The sequence below is a fragment of the Alosa sapidissima genome, chromosome 4 (genome assembly GCF_018492685.1).
Source record: "Alosa sapidissima isolate fAloSap1 chromosome 4, fAloSap1.pri, whole genome shotgun sequence".
NCBI lineage: Eukaryota > Metazoa > Chordata > Actinopteri > Clupeiformes > Clupeidae > Alosa > Alosa sapidissima.
Genome location: NC_055960.1, coordinates 2,422,723 through 2,434,634, shown reverse-complemented (window position 1 = coordinate 2,434,634; position 11,912 = coordinate 2,422,723). Strand labels below are relative to the sequence as shown.

General features: G+C 40.2%; 1 protein-coding gene across 2 annotated transcripts in view; it reads right to left on the bottom strand.

Annotated features, from left to right (window-relative positions):
- Positions 1-535: 535 nt before the first annotated feature.
- nicn1 (nicolin 1) overlaps positions 536-11,912 on the bottom strand; it is a 91,212-nt gene continuing 79,835 nt past the window's right edge. For both annotated transcript variants that reach the window (XM_042090066.1, XM_042090065.1), the window contains exons 6-7: positions 3,022-3,126; positions 536-1,212 (exon numbers count right to left, since the gene is read on the bottom strand). In XM_042090066.1, coding sequence (XP_041946000.1) covers positions 1,171-1,212; positions 3,022-3,126 — 147 coding nt within the window. In that variant the 3' untranslated portion in view covers positions 536-1,170. The remainder of the gene's footprint in view (positions 1,213-3,021; positions 3,127-11,912) is intronic.

Below are 11,912 nucleotides of genomic sequence, written 5' to 3'. Positions count from 1 at the left end.
GGTGATTCAAAAACGAGTCAGAAAAGTCGAGACAGGACCAATCGTCAAAATTTCGGTGTCCACCACTCTAGTTCATCCAAAACAAACCAGAAAAGGGCCTTAAAGTGCTAAAAACCGGAATTTTCCTTTAAGTAGGGAGTGAGGCTGATTGGGAACAGGTGCAGGTCATTACTAGACTGGGGAGTGTGAACGAGTGAGGGGAGCTTTAGGAGAGTGAACAGTGTATGTGGCTGGAGGAGAACCTGGTGTGACTGGGACAGTATCCAGCGGAATGAAATGAACATAATATGACCTTAATACCTGAATATAATTCCTAAACACACATTTCCACTTTGTTGCTGTTATTGTTAGTCATCCACCTCCACTGTCCGAGGGTGCAAGTTTGAATTCAGTGCGGGACAGTGTAGATACAGTAACTATAACATTTAGTATGGTAGTTGTGCTTGTGTATGTGCATGATGACCTGGCAGAGAATGACCTGATCTGAGTGAAGTCAGTTAAACAAACAACTGGAGAGAAGACAGACACACAAATATACATACAGACAAACTGTCCTTGTTTTATAGATATAGATGATAAAACAGTTCTTTTTCATATTTTCGCTGACAAAATTAACAAGGTATCTAGTCACATCACTAATACACAAATGGACAGGGTTTGACTTTATAACACAGAGAGAATGCTTGTAACCCATATTTATGGATCAAAAAATGTTTTGTCACAATGTTTGGCCAATAAATATGAAACTGCAATAAATATGTCCCTCAGGTATTCAAACACACATAGAGTATACAGAAATATTTACAAAAATATTTAAGACGGTACTGAACTACATTTCACTGGCATTGAATAACGATGCTTAAAGAAATGCATTTTTAAGTCCAACTTAGTTTCTTTTTTTACATGAATGTTGATGTACAGTACATGGCATTGTTTTACAGACAAATGTTGTAATAAGGCAACATTAGAAGCTGTATACTTTGACTTGTGATTTCATCAAAGACTGTGCATAACAGCAGCATGCATTTTCTTTTCATGGAAGAGTTTCATCACGTTTGATAAAATAAACTGAAATTTGATCCATTACCAACTGTACATTATGTCCAGGAATGAGTGTTCATACCTTTTCGGCAAGAATGACAGTCCATATATGTCCATCTTATACATGTGCTATGTGTAAGATAGCAGGTTAATGTCATAGCAGCCATCCACCTGTAAACACACCAGAAAACAAATATCTAATGACTGGTACCATACAGGAAAATATATGTCTTATGACTGGTAACTTTACTTGTGTATAAGACAAGTAAATAACAATATATGTTCTTTGGTTCATCCGTTCTATCTATCTATCTATCTCAACAAATAGGAAATTAGGCATGAGAAGGCATTAAATTCCATTTCAAAGTAAGAGCCACTGTTTATATATTTCTACAACTTCACTTCAGCCATACTGGTTGGGGTTCGAACCGGCAACCCTCCGGTTACAAGTCCAAAGCGCTAACCAGTAGGCCACGGCTGCCCCTGGCTATACCATGGAAAAGACATGACTTCATAAAACCATCGGCAAAAAGCACCAAGTATTTAAGATGTACCATGATCGAATTATTCCTGTAGATGCTGGTACCAGGTAGGTAAAACTTGCGATGGTTCGGAGTAATTTCACCCTAGGGTCCTTTGCACCATGACCCCGAGCCAAACACCCTCTCAGAACCTGTTTTCCCTTGGTCGAACCCTGGTCGAGTAGCGCTGTCAGAAACTAATGAGTTTCTGCAGTCGTAATGGTACCAACTTTTATCTCGTAAATTACCCCACTAATAATGCCCTGAATGGTACGAAACTTCTACAGTAGTACAACTATGTTCTTTACTCATAAAACGAGGCATTGAAAAGTTTCTAAGTAGGCTACACCAGGACTTTATTTAAATAAAACTTGCCTGATGGATGCTACTATCTGCTACTATACCGCTGCGTCGACGTTACTTCTGTGATTTGGCAAAAGCCCGTAAAAGTCCTGGCAGGAAGTGATTAGATCAACGTTTTTTGGTATATCCAGTTTTTAATATTTTTTTTTTTCCGAAGTGTTTACAACTTAGTGTTAACTAATAATTGTTGCAAACTGGTACTACGAACAAAATATTAGTGCATTCCTGGATCTACATCCTTATGCATGCTTCCTACCAAAAGACGTTGATCTAATCACTTCCTGCCAGGACTTTTACGGGCTTTTGCCAAATCACAGAAGTAACGTCGACGCAGCGGTATAGTAGCAGATAGTAGCATCCATCAAGCAAGTTTTATTTAAATAAACTCCTGGTGTACTTACAAACTTTTCAATGCCTCATTTTATAAATAAAGAACATATAGTCGTACTACTGTAGAAGTTTCGTACCATTCAGGGCATTATTAGTGGGGTAATTTACGAGATAAAAGTTGGTACCATGACGACTGCAGAAACTCATTAGTTTCTGACAGCGCTACTCGACCAGGGTTCGACCAAGAGAAAACAGGTTCTGGGAGGGTGTTTGGCTCGGGGTCAGGGTGCAAAGGACCCTAGGGTGAAATTACTCAGAACCATCGCTTTAATAAACCCATTATAAAAGGCTGTAAGATCAAGCAATTTATTGGAAATAACTATTTTCCTTTACAGGGTAAATATGACTAAACCTAAGCTGTTGACATCATAAATCCCTGCCCTCATAAATGTCATGACTTCTTTCACAGAAAATACACAGTTATTACCAGCCTAAACCGCTCACAAGTACATGGTTCTTAGTAGAGTTGATGGGTTATAGTGGAGGTTTTTCCTGGTATTCGCAATATAGTTTCTCTGTATTTATCTACATATTACAAGTAGTAATTACCCAATAATTCTCTGTTTTTACCTTCATGTTACCTGACATGATTAACCAAGAATATACAATAATTGACCATGTATTTAAGTAACTACTTAATAATTAAGGGACTGTACAGGGAAGGGTTACTACAAATTGCATATGTTTTAGATCTTGTAAGACTTACATCAAAACGGCCAACAGATGCAGTTGTTTGATTGGACTGCATGACTTCAGTCAAAGCCCACATCTGCTGAATGCTAGATGACACTGTCTCAGGGTCCGGAAGTCCCTTCAACAACACCACAAGAAGATTACTGTTAACTTCCCATTATAAATTGTAGACTGCTACTACTACTACTACTACTACTACTACTTTCTAATAATAATAATAATAACAATAATAATACATAATAATACATAAATAAAGCTGAACAGCAGCAACAAACAGGCTCCAAATAATTAATGACCATCCATTGACGACATCCATAATCAACTGATCCACTGCCCCCCCCCCCCCCCCCGCACTCTCCACCCTCCCTGCAACCCATTCACTCTATTCATTCACTGAAGCTGATGTATCCTCCATAATCCCCAGCATGAAGCCCTCAGCCCATCCCCTTAACCTGATCCCCACATTCCTGCCTCCCCTCACTACTCTGGCCTCTGGCATTGTCCACTCCCCCCTCAAGCTTGCTGCCATCACCAGCATACTGAAAAAACCCGTTCTTAACACTCTGAGGTCCCGGGCCTTTCAGACAGTTTGAGGCAGTCTGCTACACCTTTTGTAGTATTTCATCTACCTAAAACCATCTATGCAAAAGTGGCACATATTTTTATATTCTAGAAAACATCTACAATAATAACATGAGAGTAAAGTGAATGTAATTAAATTAGTTTTTATTAAAACTAAGTGTAAACACTACACAAAAACCTATTTTCAAAGGTCTTCAAACCATGTAAAAAACACATAATAAATGTACCTAGCCAAGACTTTGTACTTTTGAACCTTATAAACATAAGACATCCCAAAAATGTTTATTTTGTCTGCACAAACAAATGAAGCACAAATGATTCCAACTATGTTGGAGCCATTAGGGTGTAATGGGGTGCTGAGTGACCCCAGGTCACTAAACAAGTTAAAGTTTAATATCTTTAAGACGGTTTGTGCATTTTTATCATACATTTTTATTTTGCTTGCAAAAACGATGCAAAATACTTTTCATATTTTCATCTTATGGGGTGCCAACATCATATAGGTTCAGAATAGGAATTTCTGCATAATTTAATGCATCTTAGATATGATCCCCGAAGCCCAGCATAGAACCTTTGAGAATTTGAACAAAGTGTGAGCCAGACAAGCCTTAAACCCATGACCTTCTGATGCAACTGAAGCTGGCCTTACATTGTACGATTTCCATTTGATTTCACAGTCGGCAACTAAATTTACAAAGTCGGACAGAAATCATGGGAGTTGTGGCGTGACTCCAACACCGGCATAAGTAACATGTTTAAAAACGATTGCGTATTAAGGGCAGTGTTGTAATGTAACGGAGTACAAATACTTCGTTACTGTACTTAAGTAGAAATTTCATGTATCTGTACTTTACTTCGCTATTTAAATTTATGTCAACTTTCACTTTTACTCCACTACATTTCCTAGATAAAATGTATACTTTTACTCTGTTATATTTCCACTAAGCATCTTCGTTACTCGTTACTAAAAAATATATTTAGAAGAAATGTGTGCGACTGCAATAAGGGAGCTTTGGCGAATCACTGCTCCTAGATTGCATTACGCACGCTCCGCACGCCGCACGCTCTATTTCAGCGCTTATTTGTTGCTAAAGGAGGAAGACGCCCAACTGAAACCACCATGGAAGCACGAGCGTAGATATACATAATAAAGGCTAGATGTCTTATGGCAGAGTTTCAAACAGCATCACCTGTGGCCATCTTGTCACAGAAAGGCTATAGACCCTTTCAACAATAAAAACAAAAACAATGCTTGAACATTCTATTTGGTTTCCAATCTACTTCCTCTGTATTAAGATAACATATGGAATGTTACACGGTGGTAACGGAAATCGAAATTTGCTGTCTACATTATTGTCAGTGTTGGGTTAACGTAACTACGCAAATCAAAACAGTGGTGTGATAATTGAGCCAGTAGAGAAATAACTGTTCAGAATTAATCTGTAGCCTTGGGTAGGCTTCTGCGACGTTTTTTTAACAGGCTACGCTATAGAAGCTTAGACAACTATGACCCACGTTTTGGTTTCGTAAATTAATTTGCCCTACTTCTTGACTGTAATGTAGTCAATTGACTGCTTGACATGTCATTTTTATTTTTCTGTACAATAAACAAATACATCTGCTTTATGCCGCAGAATGACCTTCATATTTGGAACTTACATAGTCCAATGCATCGTTACACTACGTTAGTGTTTCCCAAAACCATAGTAGCAACGAACGTTCGCAACCACTATCGTAAAGTTGTGTAGTTACAACTACACCTCTCGACCTGTGGTAGAATGCTAGTAGAAGCATAGTTCCATGGATCTTCATGTCAAAGACGTCACTGACGCCAGTTATTTGTTTGCAAATTAATAATTATAAATATATTTAGGTTTCTAATTGATATTTACACTTCTAACCACCATACATCCATATTTTAAAATGCCCAAGGCAGAAAATACATAAATTAAAAGTCAATTTCCAGCCATGTGCATGTACAGTGGGTCCCAGTTAAAAATTGACACTTCATTCACGATCATGGTGAATGGTGAAATGTAAGTACAACTGCAGCCGCTTGGGGGCAGCATAGTCCGCTGTGGAGTTCCACGGTCGAACCAGACGGCGCATTCGACAGCAAGGGCTGTGATTGGCCGAGTTTTCAGTGCGTTTCTCTGTGTTTTTAGCAGCCCCTGCAACATGCTAGTCCACTGTAGCCTAAGCCTTGTACATAATGTTAAACATAGTTTTGGATTCAGTGGCACGATTTCTTGATTGTACAGTGTCTGTCTCTCAGTAATGTTTTAAAATGAGAGCTTCGTCAGCTGGCAGTAGGCTACTTTGTCGGTAGTCATGAGAAGTTCGCTTGCTAACAGAACATAAATATGCTGCCCAGAAACCTTGTGAATAGTTCTGATTTTTTTTACTACACTAACGAGGTTGAAATATAGACTTTGCCTACAACATCTCCTTAACAGTAATGTTAACAAAATGACAGCATTCATATGACAAAGAAAAACGAATTCGGTCACTCAAGACTGTGCCACAGCAACCAGTGTAGGCTACAGTCCTACCCAATAGGCCTACTCGAAGCAGATAGCGTTGTCTGACGGTCGAGTGGGTTAATGCACGATTTCCAGAACAGGTCTGCAACTTTCAGGTAGTTCTGAGTTCGAATCTAGGCAGGAGCAGAGTCATATAAAAGCCTAGGCCTATTGTTATCATTGGCAATACTTGTTTATAAGACGTTTGGTGATTAATTGATAGCTGTTTTTGGGACACGTTAAACGTTCTTTATAATGAGCGCATCCGGGGAGTAAAACGACTGTTACGCACTGTTACAACTGTAGGCTACAATGATTGCAATACAAAAATATGCGCGTGTTAGTTTAGTTAGTTTTGTGATTATTTGCACTTTTGCCTCATGTGTTTTCAGGTTTGAGGGCTTTTTTGGCAATATTGACCTTGGTTAGACTCTGCATATGTTATTTCTCCGTATGGAAAATAAAGTCAATTTTCGACACACGTCTGTTATTAGTTCAATAACAAGTGTTGCTTGTTAAAACATGTGACTAGTGAAATGATGAAATGAAATGAAATCAAATGATTTTAGAAATATTTAGCCAAAGCCAAAAAGTGTTAGAGAGGAGAGACGCCGGTGCAGCTCAGATGTCTTCTTAATTTTCTTTATTCTTTAGTAAAAGGTGCAGAACATTATTAAACTTTGACTAACGTTTCAATGTTCCTTAGTCAAAAACATCGACACATCGAAATGTTAGTCAAAGTTTAATAATGTTCTGCACCTTTTACTGAAGAATAAAGAAAATTAAGAAGACATCTGAGCTGCACCGGCGTCTCTCCTCTCTAAAATATCTGTCCTGGCCTGGTTGCAACGGATTGTGGCCAAACGACAGAAGCGTGGAGAACCCTCCTTTGTCTACCAAAAAGTGTTACTTTGTGCCCTGCGCTCCCCCACTGCTTGTGAAAGAAGGGGATGGGGGAGGGGGGCTTAACGTGAAAAAGCTTAATGTCACAAAACGGCAACGAGTCGTTTTAGGCTACAGGCCTTCATAATGGTAGGCTACAGGTAGTGGGGGGAGGGTATGGGATGACCAGAGCCGTCATCTATCGTCTTTCCAGGCACACAGCTCGTTATATAGCCTATCGACTGCCTTAACAGATAGGCTTTGCTCTTGGGTTTGGCCTTACAGCGAACTCAATGCTCTTGTTGCTTGCAGTTTGTTAAATAAAGCGATGCAGATTACATTATTTATTTCTGATTAATTGCGTCTTTTGATGTATTTTGCAACATTTGCTTGTTAGGCTGGGCTACTGTCAATGTCCTGTACAGGTCAATGTTCAACAATGGCTGGTGTAGGCCTAGGCTATTAATCAATTAGGGACTGGAAGGGGAATTTATTTAATTAAGGGGCTACCGGAGGAGTTTTGGGAGCGTTAGTCAAAAAAGACGTGACCCTCCCTCGCCAGCAAGAATTTTTTCTATGACCCTTCAAAGTGATTGAGAAAAAACGCATGACCCCAGTCCCAACAATTTATTGATGCCTTAGGCTACTGGGTCAATTTGGGAGCTTGCATGCTACGACTCCTTCCTTGAAATGCCTTGAAAAGGCTGTCGTTTGCACAATTTCACAAATAATCACCGGGACCGAAACAAACCTGTCAACTTTTCCCGGGTTTATCGCGTATTTTAACTTTTTCCTCGCTGTCTTAGGAGGAGCTGCAGGGCCGTCGCAAGGGGATGTGAGGCCCTGTGCGAACTTGACAGATGCAAGGCCCTTTTCACTTACGTGCATGAAATCATGTGGTGTATTTTAATAGTAGCCTAGTCTAATAAGCTACACCAGCTTGCCTTTAAGAGGGGAAATTCAATTGTATAGCCTATAACATTAGCTGAGTCACATATTTGGCCATATGGTGTTTATCATAGGCTACATCACGAAACCAAATAGTGTAACAAAGGCGAACACTTTAACAGGGGGAATTAATTGTGCTGAACGGTAGGCCTATTTGTCAATGAGCAGAAACACACACGACATTCAAACTATTGATAAGATGTACTGGTCTGTATCTATAGGCTAACATTGGACAAATAAATGACACTGACTCGCCATATCCTGACTCAGGAAAAAAAACATTTTCTTGCTTTGCTGCAAACTCAGCAATGAAATCATAGGCCAGTTTGCAGGTAGACTAACGTCTTTTTCATAGAAGGGAGAGCCCAGTCTCTCCTGTGACATGGAGGTGCGCAAATAGTTTTTAATAGCCTGTTCAACTTAGAAAACCTTCGTTCACCCGATCCCAGTCACTGATCGCAATTTCAAAGTTCGGAAAGCTTCATCTTTTTAAGTTTTAAGTGCAGTGGCCCCTATCTGCCCCCTTTGGAATTATATCTCGAGCCTATTATAAGGTCCAGTGCGTTATGTCCTGGGATTCGGATGTGCTCAAAAAGAAAAGAAAAAACACTTTTTTATAGATGGTTATGAGGAGCAATATGAGAGAGAAATTTGATGATAATTGATCGTTGTTTTGGGACGTTAAGCCTTTTCCATAGGCGTCAGTGAAGGAGATTGAAGAATGACCATTTTTTATACGAAAATATTTCTTAACTACAAAAACTCCGTGTCTAAAAACTCAGTGTCATTCAGACTCAACCCTCTTGTTGTTTTATTATCTTTTTCGTTGTCGTTTGAACGTTGGCAAGCAGGCATGTTGCGGTTGCAATTTAAGTGAAATTTCTACAGTAGGCCTACAACATGCTGTTAGGCTGGGCTAACTGTCAATGTACTTGTACAGGTAAATGTTCAACAATTGCTGGTGTACAGGTTAGCTAAATCATTTGTCCAGCTGTTTAAACATTTTTTCGTACTACATTCAAACACAAAAGGTGCTTTGATATATTTTTCGTTTGAACGTCGGCAAGCAGGCATGCTTTGGTTGCAATGAATGAGGATAATTGCTTTTTTTTGCATTATTTTGAATATGACTCGCTCCAGTCTCAACAGCACATACTTTTTCCACACGCTTTCCACAAGTTCTAACACACATAGCCTACTGTAGGCCTATCCCCTCTCGCTTTCTCTCTCTCCATTCCTGCACACGGTGCTTTCTTAAAGGAGCTGCACCATTTTACAACAATTGCATCTACATTTTCATATTAGAATGTTTTGTCAAGTGTAAGCTTAAACTACCCTGATCAATTTAAGTTCCCGTGCCCCAGCTGCGTCATGGAAGCAGTAAGTCAGTCGCATCAAAAATAGTAGTGGCACCCAAGTGACACCTTGTGGTTGTTTGTGTCAACTGCAGTTTGTGCCATTTCTGCTGAGAAAATGGGGTGCGTGATTCATGAAGGAACCCGTCCAAACTTAACGGGGACCCTCTGTAAGTAAAAGTAACACACCTGCAGATAATAATAAGGTGGTGCGCACTTTTTGACGAGTCAACTGAGATTATGTAGCCTTTGATTTTCATGGAGGGGGGGGGGGGGGGGGTCCTTGTTAGTTTACGCAAACCAAGTCAAGAAGGCTGATTCTGATTTTGATAATATGATCTGCACAAAAGATAAACTTAGGTAAAACAACGATGTCAATATTTTTGTCAAAATCTTAACCCAGATTCGAACTCTTGGACAGGGGATTGGTAACTGCTGTGCAACGGCGGCTGTCATCTGCCGGCCTTAACACAATGCGCCACAGAAGTATGTGCAGGTGCCCGTTCACGTGCTACTAAACGTCATTAACCACCTTAGTCCAGACTACTGAAGTTTGGAAACTATCATGGTCCAAACTTACAGTACTATGTAAGTACGACAGTTTTGGGAAACAGTCGTAACTTACATGTTGGTTAGTTGAACGATGCATCCTGTTAGTAAAAAGCTAACCTCCGTAGTACGGGAAACGCACCCCAGATCAGCTTGTAGGCCATTAGCAATCTGTTTATTTTATTTTATGAAGCCTACACAGTAGATCACATGCCACATTCTCACTTTCAATAGACAGATGCAATAGCCATTGGTCAAGTATTGAGTATAAAGCAATTAAGATAGTACTCTATACAAAAAGTACTTCATACTATCATAAAAATTCGTTAAAACAATTTTTTGCAACTTGACAAAACACTGGATTAAATATCGTAGGCACAGGAGAAAACTTGTACATCCATTGGCCCGTGGGGAGATCACATGCCAGTTGCCTCTCCCTTCAGTGCTATGACTCGTTCGGCTGTGAGCTTGTTTCGCCTCTGGCCTCACAGCAGAGGCTTAGACAACTATAACCCACGTTTTGGTTTCGTAATTTGCCCTACTTATTGACTGCAATGTAGTCAATTGACTGCTTGACAGGTTATTTTTATTTTTCTGTACAATAAACAAATACATCTGCTTTATGCCGCAGAATTACGCACTTGGCCATCCTATAGAACGGACACATTTTGGAGAGAATAGAGAATGTACGCACGCAAGAATCTGTAGGCTATTTGTGGCTGGTTACCAGCAAACAATGTTTAATGCATTAACTCAAGACGCCAAACATTTTCTAAACAATACAAAACAGAAAGGATGCAGCAGGCAGCAAATGTAAAAGAGTCATTTCCAGTGGAAGAACAAAATGCTGAATGAAGCCCAAAGATATGAAGGCATATCTGGCAAGTTGTTATTTTTTGAAGACGTAAATGGTTGGGCTATAGGCCTAGTTTGCAAGAAGGAGACATAAAGCGTGAGCATGCCACACTATCCACAGCTGTGGTAGCGGGGGGGTAGGAGGATTACTGTTAGCGCAGGATTTATATAAAATTCTTCAACAGAAGGCCTGCCGCGAATGCAGGCTTGCCCAAAAAAAGGCCTGTGGTTTGCGCAGCCTATAGTAAGTAGGTCTTAGTGAGTTAGGAGTCCTCTAGACTTCTTTTCAGCTGTCTCAGAGGTGGAAAGTTGCATTCGTTGGGGGCAGGGCCGGATTAACAATTCATAGACCCTTGGGAACAAATGTCTGATGGTCCCCCCCTGCCCCCCAGCCAACGTGAATCGGGCGGTCAGTTAATAGGCCCATTTAAGGCACGAGCGCATCTGTGAGGCCAAGCCTCACCAAGTAGCCCGTTTGTTTACAACTAACATTACATTTAATTAAACTGCTTAGGCTATGCCGAAATAGTTTCAACATTTTGAATATCAGTGTCGGGTGAATTAGGAAATGCCTTATGGCTGAAAGCTGCTTGGGATCCCCCCTGTCAAGCAATAACCATACAAAAAGTTAAAAACAGATGACATGATGCGCGTCACTGACATAAAGTGCAAATAATATAGCCTAGATATTCCAATATATTCGAATGCATGTGTTTATTTTAGAGGGGATATTCGAACGTCATTTTTGAGCAATTTTGACAGCCCTAGTCCACTGTAGGCTACGCCAATCGTCTATTAACACCTTCCACCTAACCCCGGTGAGTGGGGGTCGCTATAATGCGTGTGAAATAGCACCATTGAGTAGCCTATGCGAAATAGCCTTAAAATCGTTCCGGTGTTGTGTGCCTTCTGGTTTCTCCACCTACAGGTTTCCTTGCGCGTGCATGCGCTGCAGCAGTTGTCAGACATTTACAAACAAGTTGTTTTAGGCGGTTTGAAGTCGCTTTTCATACGTCATGAGCGCTCGGCTACATTACAGCCACTCGGACAAAAGACATGTAAAAAAATATATGTTTTGAAAACTAGCATTAAACTGGATTCGATCCCGCAAAAGCAACACACGCGTGACTCTCTCCATCCTGATTCCCTACTCTTTGAGCCAACTAATATGTTATGCGAATCAATTAACTATTGTAGGCTACCATTAATTA